General features: G+C 43.7%; 1 protein-coding gene across 1 annotated transcript in view; it reads right to left on the bottom strand.

Annotated features, from left to right (window-relative positions):
* Positions 1 to 13,804, bottom strand: part of WWC1 (WW and C2 domain containing 1) — a 288,584-nt gene that overhangs the window by 180,614 nt on the left and 94,166 nt on the right. The window contains exon 2 of the mRNA XM_088454941.1: positions 9,171 to 9,280. Within this exon, the coding sequence (XP_088311067.1) occupies positions 9,171 to 9,280 (110 nt within the window). The remainder of the gene's footprint in view (positions 1 to 9,170; positions 9,281 to 13,804) is intronic.

The following is a 13,804-nucleotide window of genomic DNA, read 5'->3' as shown; positions in this document are numbered from 1 at the left end:
ACCGCAGGCTTCGGCTCACAGTGGCGATGGTCGCGATGGTCAAGACTATCGCGACCATCATCCTGCACGCTCGTATATGCTGTGGGTGGTGACCCACAGCTATACGAGCGATCAGGAGGACACTCCATAATTATGGAGGTGGGCCCTGATTCAGAGCGAGCGCTCTGGTCAGAGCGTCCGTCTCTGAATCAGGGCCTTAATTCAGACCTGCTCGCGAGCGCTCGCAAGCGGGTCGATGTTGGCCCAGTGCGCATGCGCACGACGGAGGCGGCTCCGTCGTGCGCATGCGCAAGACCCGGATAGTGACGGGCAAGCCGTCGCTATGGGTCTCGCTACAAAGGGGGCGTGCTTTCGATGGTGAGTGACAGCATGCCCCCTTTGGTGGGCGTGCCAGGGGCATGGCTGGCCAGATGGAGGCGTTCCCATGGGAACGCCTACCGTCTGGGGCCAGACCCACTGACATCACAAGTGATGTCAGTGGGAGTGCTTTTGGCTCTGATAGAGCCAAAAGCACTCCAGGGCTTGCGGCAACGAGACCCTACCACAAGGGTCTCGTCGCAAGCCCGATGGTCGTGATGGTCTTGACCATCGCGACCATCTTCCTGGCCGCTCGCTATAGCTGTGGGTGATCACCCACAATTCAGAAGGACGGCCCTGATTCAGAATGAGCGCTCTGTCAGAGCGTCCGGCTCTGAATCAGGGCCAGTATCTTTATTATCACCGCCCGGAGTCAAGTGATTGCAGCCTGAGCAAGGCAAACGGCTTGTGGGGTTTTACATCTGTTACCAGACAATTTGCCTGGAGCATTGGTCACAGCTGGAACAAGGTAAACACCGGACTAGCAATACCCCAGAGTTTTTGAAAAGACAGCTGGGACTATATACCGGGACATTTTAAATCCTATGTTGCTGCTGACTAAGCTAACTTAATGGGAGATCTTTAACCCTATATTGCCATTGACCAATTTACCTTATGGGATAATAATCCTCACTAACTATACTCCTTCATGGTATCATCTGGAGAGGGGTGACTAAATATTGGTTCCTGCATATAGATTGATATTGTTTGCCAATCACTACATTTGGCACAACGAAATCTTCAGTGGAATTTTTGTTATACATGTTCTCTAATGCTCTTAAGTGATTTAATGTTAGTTTGCTATATAGGTTTGTAATTTTTACAATAAATTTTATTGGAATATATGTTCTCAGTTAATAATTTGCTAGCGCCCCCTTGATATGTCAGTGTGACATATCTAAGTTTTCTCTTATTTAACATGCAACCTTCCTGCTGCGAATTCATTGAATGAGCCAAAATAAAATTGTATTTAAATGTTTGTTATCTTGCAACTAAACATTGTGATATATACTCGGTTGAATATATGTTACTACTGTATATTCAGAACCTTTGTGATAATATATCTTTATTAAATACCACAAATAAAAGCTTTAAGCACATGTTCCAATTGTTCCCATTGTGTTCTAACAAAATATTTCCCTTTTAGATGTACCAGCTGCTACTTCACACGAATGATTGCATTAGATATTTAAAATTATAATAACTTTTATTAATTGAAGATGCATTGCAATTATTTGGTTTAATGTCAAGAGATGATTTCTTTGGAACTGACAGCAGGTTTTATAAAGGATGGGGATTTGTTATACCGGCCATACATGGTGCAATGGCACCGTGCGAGGCAACAGGGGATCCCACGTCCGACATATCGGGCGAGTCCCACACACTGTGCGATCGGGTGGCCGACCGCCCAATATGCCGGCTCTCCCCTCCCTTACCCGCATAGCGCTGCATGGGATCGCACATCGCATCCCCTGATCGACTGATCCTGCAGTAAGATCAGGGGGTGAAATGTACGACCCCACGGGTGCGTGCTTGGTCCGACATCAGGCCCATACACGGTGCGATATAGCAGCCAAATCACACCAATCAGTCAGATCGGCTGCTTTATCGCACAGTGTATGGGCCCCTTTAGTGGAGAGAAAAGTTGCAGAGGTTAGTTACTGTAGACTAGGTGGGCATGCAGTCTAGTGGACAGGCTGTATGGTGAAAGGTTGAGATGAGTGCTCAGATTTCGAGAAGTAGTAAAAGTGGAAGAACACTAGATCAAGGAAGAACCCATCACACTGGTGTGAGATTAAATCTATTGAGAGACACCAATGGACACCAAAAACAATTTGCAGGGGCTATGATCGACTTTGGCACTCTGTTCAGATTGTGTACTATTTTGTGGCTACAAAAGTATTAAAAAAGTATTAAAGTATAAAAAAAAGTGCAAGAAGATGGTGCTATGTTCAGCACAAGTCTAACAATGGGCAACATGGATGGAACAAGTTAGACAAATCTTGGAGCAAAACTTGCTACAATCAGCAAAAGACCTAAGACTTTGGGATTTATATTCCAAAAGGATAATATACCTACCAAAATGTACAGCAAAGCCACATTAGGGGTGACTTACATACCCAACACAACCTAGTTAGAACCCACACCTCATTATTATCAATAATCTATTAAAGTGCTTCAAAAATTAGGAGACTAGAGCAATATTGCAAATAAGAATTGGTGATGTGCAAAGCTGGTATATATTTAACCAAATGAACTCGCAGCTGAATAGAGATAGAAGAGTTGCCTTACCTAAGGAAGTTAGTGCAAAATCAGATTGTGGTTAAATTCAAATAAATAATTTGATTTGCCTTACTATGGGAGACCATGCATTGTTTTGGGATTGGCCCTGGGTTTGTAAAGTGGGTTAATCTCCTATACTCAGCCCCAACAGCTAGGGTACCTGTTTATGGCTTTATCTCCTCCTCTTTTCCTTTGTCACGTCCAACGAGACAGGGATGCCCCTTGTCTCCTGCCTTTGGCATGTCTCATTTGGGCACATAGGGATATTGGAGGCCTGGAGCTGGTGGCCAGAGCAGACAAAGTGGCGTTATACGCTGACGACATGCTGCTCTTTGTTTCTGACTTCCAGTTCCATGCCTCATGTTCTTGATCTCATTACTTGGTTTGGTAGTTTCTCGGGACTTATGATAAATTGGGATAAATTCTGTATTCTCCCTCTTAGAGGACCATGCCCTGTGAATCCAGGTATCATACTTCCACTGAAGTGGGTCAATACCTTTAAATATCTTGGTATATGGATATCCAATGTTCCCAGAGACTATGTGACCTTAAATGGTCAGGTGGCATATCTACGGACTCGGGCGAAGATTTGGAGGAAACGTCGGCTTTCGCTCACTGGGCAGGTTAACTTAATCAAAATGGTGCTGCAACCTAAACTGCTATATGTATTTCATAATTCTCCGATTTTCTTTCCCCAGAAAGTTTTTCGTCAAATCAATAGCCTGATTTCCTCTCTGGTCTGGGTGGATCGCCGAGCTCGCATTCAACTGAATGTGCTTACTAGGTCTCGTGCATAAGGGGGTCTGGCATTTCCCCATTTTCGCATGTATTATTTTGCGTCCCTATTGGCACATTTGTGGCACTGGATCAATAATTCCGATCCTCAGTCCCTGCATGCTCTCATGATTTCGCAGGTCGCCCCGGGTCATACTCCTTTGCAGGCATTACTTAGCGGTAAAATCTCCAATAATATGTTACCTTTACTTAATCAAGCTGTCCGAATATGGGAATCTGTCTCAAAACTTCTTAAGACACAGGGCATAGATCCGGCTACTGCCTTATGGTGTTCTCGAGCCTTGCATGAGCTTTCAATGCTGCAGACCAGGGAGATTTGGGGCAGTTGGGGAGTGGTCTCCTTGGGCCAGCTGTACACTGCAGGTGTGCTTAAATCCTTTAGTCAGTTACAACTTGAATTTGGCCACACATTTCTTCAGATATTTGCAGCTCAGACATGCATTAGCGACCCAGGGCCTGATTCAGAGCCGGACGCTCTTTGAGAGCTCTTGCTCTGAATCAGGGCATCCCTGTTATTTTATAAAGACGGCCTCCTGGCCACTCGCTAAGCTGTGGGCGACCATCGCGGCTTGCGACGAGACCCTTGTGGTAGGGTCTCGTTCCCGCAAGCCCCAGTGAGCTTTCGAATCTAATAGAGCCGGAAGCTCACTCACTGACATCACTCGTGATGTCAGTGTGGCCGCCCCCAAACGGCAGGCGTTCCTTCAGGAACACCTCCGTTTGGCCAGCCACCCCCCCTGCCCGCCTCCAAAACGGGGCAAGCTGTCAATCACAATCGACAGCTGCCCTGCTTTGGTGCGAGACCCATAGTGACGGAGCGCCCGTCGCTGGCCAGGTCTCGCGCATGCGCAGTGGGGGACCATCGACCCGCTTGCAATCGCTGTGCGCTCGTGAGCGGGTCTGAATCAGGCCCCCAGTTCCCTGAAGCCCCCCCGAATATTCAGGCTTCCCCTGTTAAAAAATGTATATCTATAAGCGGATCTCGTCGTCTTGTTTCTTGTGCTTATTCCTTTGTAATGCAAGCTCGCCACCATGATGATATGCCAGCTCTCAGAGCTAAATGGGAGGTTAACTTGGGTGTAATACAGGAGGAATCATGGCAGGATGCACTGGGATGTCCGCGATTGGCTACCACCTCAATTCGCTTCCAACAAATCCAGTTATTTCTGTTGCATCAAGTTTATTTAACCCCTGATCGTCTGGTCAAGTTTGGGGTACGTTCAGATTCCAATTGTCCTAAATACAATGCCCCTTTGGCCAACTTTTGGCATTTGCTCTGGGAATGCCCTAGAATTATGTCATTTTGGGAAAAAATACTCAGAGTAATCTGCTCTACAGGAGTCCCACGGGCTGTTCTTACTCCTATTGTTTGCATGCTTGGAATTATAGACAAACACTTGCTTGACAGACACAATCGTCAATATGTACTGAATGTCTGTATGCTGGTCAAAGTTTGTATTGCCCACTCCTGGATGGCATCTACGGGGCCGGAGTATTATGATCTCTAAGCCTCCCACAATGCGGTGCCCCCATGGGAATTGGAAACTGCCCGGGAGGAGCTGCGCGCTACTGCTGCAGCTCCCCCTACAGCCAGCTCAGCCAGGTACAGTTGCCGGCTCACTCAGATCGCTTTACAAAAAATATATATATATTGCTAAGCTGCGCTGCAATGTAGTGGCGGGCAGGGGGGGTTTCTAGGTACTCTGAAACCCCCCCAGCTTGCGCGTATGAGACTGACCTGGAAAAGTTGTAATTAACTTTTAATGCTATCAGCTAAAATCGATTGGCAACTGAGCATCAGTCAACTGGTTCAGCAAGTGTTTTTGGGCAAATCATGGTGATAGGAGGTTTGCTATACAGATGTAGCACATGGAGGTAAGATTTATGTGGACACAAGTCACGTTAAACATAACATGTGAGACTCCGTAGCTCTGAGCGTCTTTTCATGTAACTATTTACCTTCAAATGTGTCTTATTCACACTTCAATGCAAATAGGATACACAAGCAGCTTCAGCTGATTACAATGATATGCGGCATGCCTATATTCTGTGTGCGCCTGCGGGTGTATCTGCATGCAAAATGCTACGTTACAGTGTCAGCGGCTGTCACACTCAGAATAGGCATGCTGCATATCATTTTAATCAGCAAAAGCTGCATGTGTGTCCTGTTCACATCAACTAAGATGCATCTGAAGATAAAAAGTCGCACAATTAGACACATGGCGTGACTAGAAGGCCGGTTTAATGCGTAAGGAAGTAAGATGTATGTGGACACATCTGTAATTGTGATAAGTAGCAATGGAAAAACAGCTTTATAAACACTTTCCAAAAGGATTTTACTTTAACCACACCTCATTCCACCCAAAACTGCATTTTTTGTTTTGGGTGGAGTTTGCCTTTAAGATATTCATTATGATGCTATGAACCTTTGTTGTTCTGGGAATGCAAGCTACTGTCATAATTTATATTTAGCATATCTGGTCCTGCAGCTGAGCTATTTCATACTAGCAATACATGTGATTTGATAGATATCAGTGTGCAATTGTGGATTTACTGAATCTTTACATATCACTGCTAGAACATAAAATCGAAATAGAATAATAGATGTTCCTTTCTGCAAATGGTTGAAGGTCTGTGTACTACACAGATCAGAGGCTCCTCCCCACTCACACACAAACAGGTCTGACCCATCAGTGTGCAATAAATATTTAATAATGACAACACAAAACAATACACTGACATCCAATCTGCATATCTTTTCACTTGCCTAAAATATTTAGAAAAATCTGTCACGGCTGGAATAGAAGGAGAGCTCTTAATAATTCAAATGGAAATTAGTGCCTAATTGAAAATGCATACCAAATAAAGGGAATACAGTGTTTCTAGAGAGCAAAGTATGTTTCTACCAGCCATTGTAAGACAGAAAAATACTTTGCATTGTATTTGGTGCTTTCCATTTGCTAATAATGTATTTACAGGTCAATCAAAAAATATTTTTTGTTAATCACATAAACAATAGTTCTCTTTATGTCATTACCTTGGAAGAAAAGCCAAAAGGAAAATAATTAACTGTGGATAAAATTCTATAATTTAGGTCCACTCTCTTTCCCATTGTCACATATGCCCTCTGCATTCTCCCTTTGTCACATATAATTCACCATTCTCAGTTTCTGCAGAATTTTATATATTGCTCCTATGTTCTAATGGCATAATGCAGGTAATTTCCTAGAATTCTCCTGCAAAGTGCTAATTAGTGCTGGCTGCAGATTGCAGTCCCCATTATTATCAATGGGGACTACGAATTTACCCCTATCTACTAAACTCCGAAAAGCGAAGCTTTTCAGAGTTTAGCCCCTGTAGTTTACATTACTTTAAGCCTATGGAGGCTCCAGGGGCAGGTAGAGAGATCTTTCTTCAGCAGACTCCAGTCGGCTCTGGAAGCTGACACTGTGCGCATGTACAGTGTCAGCTTTCCCTGGAGAAGTCTTTTTTTACTTTTGAGAAAGACTTCTACAATTTGCCGGGTACATGACTCGCAGGGACAGAGGTAATTGCAACCGCTGTCCCTGCGAGTTCCCCTTGGTACATAGCAAGGATATTTTCATAAAAAATTAGAATATCCTTGGCGATATGGATAGATAATAATCGCTGCTGGTCCGCCATTATTATTAGACCTTTGTATATGTGGTAAAACAGAATCCATATGTAAATATACCCGATTGACATAATTGTTACCAAAAGGTGTTATTATAGTCTGTCTCCCACTGCAAGATGGTGAGTATTGTGGCACTGTATAGCCTGGGACCAGGCCATAATGATGCAAATCACGTCTACATACCCTCTGCACTTGACAATTGCATGTCCCCTTCCAGGATCTCCTTGAGTGGAGGTCCCAGAAGTAGGCCAGTTTGCCCTACACGCAGCCAGTGCCACATGTCCTAGCCCACACCAACTGCAAGAGCAGGCTAGGATAGGTATAGAGATATATATATATATATATATATTATACATACATACACACACACACACACACACACACACACACACACACACACACACACACACAGACATTCAGGAATAGAAAAGAACTCTAAATCAAATCAATATTTGGTGTGGCGACCCTTTGCCTTCAAAACAGCATCAAGTCTTCTAGGTACACTTGCACGCAGTTTTTGAAGGAACTCGGCAGGAAGCTTGTTCCAAACATCTTGGAGAACTAACCACATATCTTCTGTGGATGTAGGCTTGCTCAAATCTTTCTGTCTCTTCATGAAATCCCACACAGTGCATTAGATAAAAGATGTTGAGATCAGGACCAGATCATCACTTCCCGGACTCCTTGTTGTTCTTTACGCTGTAGATAGTTCTTAATGATATTGGCTGTATGTTGGGGTCGTTGTCCTGCTGCATAATAAATTTGGAGCAAATCAGACACCTCCCTGATGGTATTCCATGATGGATAAGTACTGTACCTGCCTGACACCATTAATCCTGACCAAATCCCCAACTCCATTTGCTAAATACAGCCCCAAACTTGCAAGGAACCTCCACTATGCTTCACGGTTTCCTGCAGACACTCATTATTGTACCACTCTCCAGCCCTTTGGTGAACAAACTGCCTTCTGTTACAGCCAAATATTTAAATTTTGACTCATCAGTCCAGAGCACCTTGCTGCCATATTTCTGCACCCCAGTTCCTGTTTTCATGCATAGATGATTGGCTTGACGTCGAAGGTATGGCTTTTTGGCCGCAAATCTTCCATGAAGACCACTTCGAGATGGCTGTACCTGGGTTCCACTAGTTTCTGCCAGTTCTGCGCTGATGGCACTGCTGGACATCTTCCGATTTCGAAGGGAAGTAAGCATGTGTCGTCTTTTATCTAATGCACTAAATTTCCTTGGCCGACCACTGCTTATACAGTCCTCAACGTTGCCCGCTTTTTGTGCTTCTTCAAAAGAGCTTGAACAGCACATCTTGAAACCCCAGACTGCTTTGAAATCTTTGCATGGGAGAGACCTTGCTGATACCTTGTGTCTTGTTGCTGTGCTCAGTCTTGCCATGGTGTATGACCTCTGACATGAAACGGTCTTCCACAACCTCACCTTTGTAGCAGAGTTTGGCTGTTCCTCACCCAGTTTTAAGCCTCCTACACATCTGTTTTTGTTTGAGTTAATCCTACCAAATCCCTGACTTTGTGCAAGTGTACCTAAAAGAATTGATACTGTTTTGAAGGCAAAGGGTGGTCACACCAAATATTTATTTGATTTAGATTTCCCTTCTGTTCATTCACTTTGCATTGTGTTAATTGATAAAAAATAAACTATTAACACTTCTATTTTTGAAAGCATTCGTATTTTGCAGCATTTTTTCCACACCTGCCCAAAACGATTGCACAGCAATATATGTATATATACACACACACACACATACGAACATACATATATACATAATAGCTTGCTAAATCGATGGTTTTCTGTCCCAGTCAAAAAAATACATCCCATATTCTTTCTCATTGCAATACTTAAAGTGGAACAAATTCTTAACTAAATAAATGAACATGGCTGATTGATGAAAAAAAAGAAAATGACAAAAATTACATGGAAAACTCGCATAGCTCACACATTTACATCTGGAGTCCTAAAAGGTTCTATACCGGTTCTCTTTCTATTTATTTCTAGTCTTCACATAGATAGTTAAGAAATCTTATAAACTTTTATCACTCCAGGTTACTTACGACTGTTATGGTCAATGTAGAAAACACCAACTTGAGCATCATAAGCCTCTTCCCATCCCAGTGGCAACTCATCACCAATACAGTCAGCAAACGTTAAGGGCTTTGTATATCTGGCAAAACAGAATCCATATGTAAATATAACTGATAAAATGTATAGGATTAAAAACATTGTGACATGTCAACCTGGGAAAATAACCTTTTGAATTAAATATCAGTGGGAAAGACTGAACAGTCCTGGGAACAATATTGCTACTGTACTGAATAAATGATTTTGTGGATTCTCAGATGCTGTAACATGATATTTTTCACAGGCATTTCTGTCATTTTTGCAGGCAAAAGTTTGGTGATGGCCTTACTACATACAACTGGTCTATTTGTCAGATGCACGTGTCAGTAAGACCCAAGTACAGTAGTTTGGTATTCAAGGGGAAGAGCAGGATTTTCACAAGTGTGCATTTCACCTAATTGTTTCATCAAATATATAGAACATCTGGTATATACTATACATACCAATTATATATAGTGTACATACAATAATCTATCAGATTTAGGCGGAGATGTACTAAACTCTCAAAAGTGATAAAGTGGAGAGTGATAACTGACCAGCCTCTCAGCTCCTAACTGTCATGTGTTTGAAAAATGATAGTTGCGAGCTGATTGGCTGGTGGTTTATCACTTTTCAGAGCTTAGTACATCTTTCCCTAACCTGTAGATGACAGAGCTGTATGTTACACTGAGCAGCCAAGAGAAGGCTATGTCAATTCAACCAGAAGAGGTAGTGTAGTAGCTTTATATTGGTGTTCTCATCTACAATATTTATATACAATTTTGCACATGAAGCACTGGCCACTAACATGAAGAAGCAGCAGCTGGCAGCTCCTTATCTGGAGGCTCCCAGCTGCTGCTATTTCGTGTCTATAACAGGCTGAGAGTATGGCACTTGGCCATGCTATGTTAGGGGCACACGCCAATGTGGAATAGATGCTACCACCCATACCTTCCACTGGGATGCAGTCATATTGCTGGCGGACGGAATGACGGGCGTCGATATGCTGCCGCCCGAATCCCGCCGCCCGGCAATATGCCGACGCCGATATCCCGAAGGTGAACAGGATACAGACATCGACATCTCAAAGCGCTGGAATCCCGATCATCCGGAGTAAGTAACTGCTCTGTCCCCGGGGAAGGGGGAGGGTAGATTTAGTCCCCCCCCCCCGGGGGAGATTAGGGTTAGGCACCCACCGGGAAGGTTAGGTGTAGAGTGTGGGAATGGGGGGGTTAGGCACCATCGGGGGGAGGTTAGGGTTAGGCACCCACTGGGGAGGTTAGGGTTAGGCACCACCAAGGGACGGTTGGGGGGGCGGAAAGGGGGAGGTTAGGGTACTCACCTACCGCTGTCGGGATTCTGCACCATGCTTGCTTCCAGTGTCGGTATTTCAGCTGGTGGCATATCATACAGATTACCTTCCACTTGCTAAAGTAAAACTCAACGTGCGTGTGTGTGTGGGGAGAATAACACTCGAGTGAGGGGTTTTTCCGAGGGCCGACGGACACTGCCAAGGGCATCCATAGAGCAAACTCCAGCAATGTAACAGTTCAACATTTTATGAATGTTTTATTGTTACAGACATACTACATTACAATCCTTACCTACAGTTTTAGAACACATACATACAACATATACAGTCAGGTGCATAAATATTGGGACATTGACAGAATTTTCATATTTTGGCCTCTATTCACCACCACAATGGCTTTGAAATTAAACAAACAAGATGTGCTTTAACTGCAGACTTTCAGATTTAATTTGAGGGTAATTACATCCAAATCAGGTGAACGGTGTAGGAATTACAACGGTTTCTATATGTGCCTCCCTCTTTTTAAGGGGCCAAAAGTAATGGGACAAACTAAACAATCCTAAATCTAACTTTCACTTTTTAATACTTTGTTGCAAATCCTTTGCTATTTCATGGACAGGTGTGGGCTATTCCCTCGTTATTTCATTATCAATTAAGCAGGTAAACGGTCTGGAGTTGATTCTAGGTGTGACATTTGCATTTGGAATCAGTTGCTGTCGACTCTCAATATGAGATTCAAAGAGCTGTCACTATCAGTGAAGCAAGCCATCATTAGGCTGAAAAATCAAAACAACCCCACCAGAGAGATAGCAAAAACATTAGGTGTGGCCAAATCAACTGTTTGGAACATTCTTAAATAGAAAGAACACACCGGAGAGCTCAGCAACACCAAAAGACCCGGAAGACCACGGAAAACAACTGTGATGGATGACAGAAGAATTTCCCTGGTGAAACCCCCTTCACAACAGTTGGCCAAATCAAGAACACTCTCCAGGTGGTAGGTGTATATGTGTCAAAGTCAACAATCAAGAGAAGAACAAGAGTGAATATAGAGGGTTCACCACAAGATGTAACCCATTGGTGAGCCACAAAAACAGGAAGACCAGATTAGAGTTTGCCAAACAACATCTAAAAAGCCATTACAGTTCTGGAACAACATCCTATGGACAGATGAGACAAAGATCAACTTGTACCAGAGTGATGGGAAGAGAAGAGTATGGAGAAGGAAAGGAACTGCTCATGATCCAAAACATACCACCTCATCAGTGAAGCATGATGGTGGTAGTGTCATGGCGTGGGCATGTATGGCTGCCAATGGAACTGGTTTCCTTGTATTTATTGATGATGTGACTGCTGACAAAAGCAGCAGAATGAAGTCTGAAGTGTTTTGGGCAATATTATATGCTCATATTCAGTCAAATGCTTCAGAACTCATTGGACGGCACTTCACAGTGCAGATGGACAATGACCCGAAGCATACTGCAAAAGCAACCAAAGAGTTTTTTAAGGCTAAAAAGTGGAATGTTATGCAATGGCCAAGTCAATCCCCTGACCTGAATCCGATTGAGCATGCATTTCACTTGATGAAGACAAAACTGAAGGGAAAATGCCCCAAGAACAAGCAGAAACTGAAGACATTTGCAGTAGAGGCCTGGCAGAGCATCACCAGAGATGAAACCCAGCATCTGGTGATGTCTATGCGTTCCAGACTTCAGGCTGTAATTGCCTGCAAAGGATTTGCAACAAAGTTTTAAAAAGTGAAAGTTAGATTTAGGATTGTTTAGTTTGTCCCATTACTTTTGGCCCCCCAAAAAAGAGGGAGGCACATATAGAAACCGTTGTAATTCCTACACCGTTCACCTGATTTGGATGTATTTACCCTCAAATTAAATCTGAAAGTCTGCAGTTAAAGCACATCTTGTTTGTTTCATTTCAAAGCCATTGTGGTGGTGAATAGAGGCCAAAATATGAAAATTCTGTCAATGTCCCAGTATTTATGCACCTGACTAAAATATGTGTATATAGTGTATATATACACACACACACTATAGCTCATTAATTTCAATACACCCCCAGATTTGTCGTTTTCTCTGTAAATGATGAACTTGATATGTATGTTTTGAACAGAAATGAGGCCACCTGCTGTGACTCACGGGGTGCAGCATTCTCAGTGAAGCCACACACCCTAACCACGAAGCCAAGCCCCCTAATTTCGGGCATGCGGCTGCGCCATGCGCAAAGGTTATCCTTCCTGAGTTAATATTTGATCCCTTAAAATAAACAAATTACGCCTGCAAGGTCATGAGATGCTCGTAGTAATATCAGATACATGCCCAATGCAATTTTGAAAACGATTCGTCAACACATACACAGTGAAAGGATTCTGGTGTTCCTCCTGTATTGTGATACTGTGAACTCTTGTGAAAACATATAAAGTGGTCTCATAAATGGCTCCCAGAAAGGAGTTATCGATCAAAAAGCGATCTGCCATAGTCACTTTAAGAAATGCAGCAAATTGTTTGCGTGAAATTGCTCGCCTGGAGGTGGTTACTCCTAGTGGCGTGCAGTGTACCCTTAAGAGATATTCAGTAAACAACAGTGTACGTGATCGTCCATGACCTGGACAACCTCGAGTGACTACAAAAGAGGCCAAATTTATCAGAATGTGTCCCAAATGGGTCAGATTCCAAATAGCTAGTCAGATCAGTGCTGCTCTAATGGAACGAGGAAGAAAAGCCTATCAATGGCGACCATCAGACCGCCGCCTTGTAGCCTCTGGCTTTAAGGAATGTGAACAATTGCTTAGGCCTACAAATAAAAAAAAACAAGAGATATGGTAAGAACTTACCTTTGTTATCTCTGTTTCTACGAAGTCCATAGGGTCCACAGGGTTGACCTTGGGGTATAGGTTGGGAACCAAATCCGGGCACCACGCAGTTAAAGCTTTTAGCTCCCAGGATGCACTGGGTCCACTCTCCCTATAACCCCACCCCCAAGCCAGAGGCACCTCAGTTTGTAAGTAGCCAAAGGCCGGAGGAGGAGAGAAAAAGAGAGAGAAAACTGGAACACTCAATAACCATACTCACAGAAATGGGAGACGGAAAACCGGTGACCAGCCACACAGCCCATATGAAGCCAGGTGCGTCAGGGCGGGCGCCCTGTGGACCCTATGGACTTCGTAGAAACAGAGATAACAAAGGTAAGTTCTTACCATATCTCTTGTTTTCTACTTCAGGGTCCATAGGGGGTCCACAGGGTTGACCTTGGGGATGTCCC

This window comes from Taudactylus pleione, unplaced genomic scaffold (genome assembly GCF_031769625.1).
Source record: "Taudactylus pleione unplaced genomic scaffold, aTauple2 ptg000637l, whole genome shotgun sequence".
Lineage (NCBI taxonomy): Eukaryota > Metazoa > Chordata > Amphibia > Anura > Myobatrachidae > Taudactylus > Taudactylus pleione.
The sequence above is the reverse complement of the archived record's forward strand: the minus strand, read 5'-3'. Positions and strand labels throughout refer to the sequence as shown.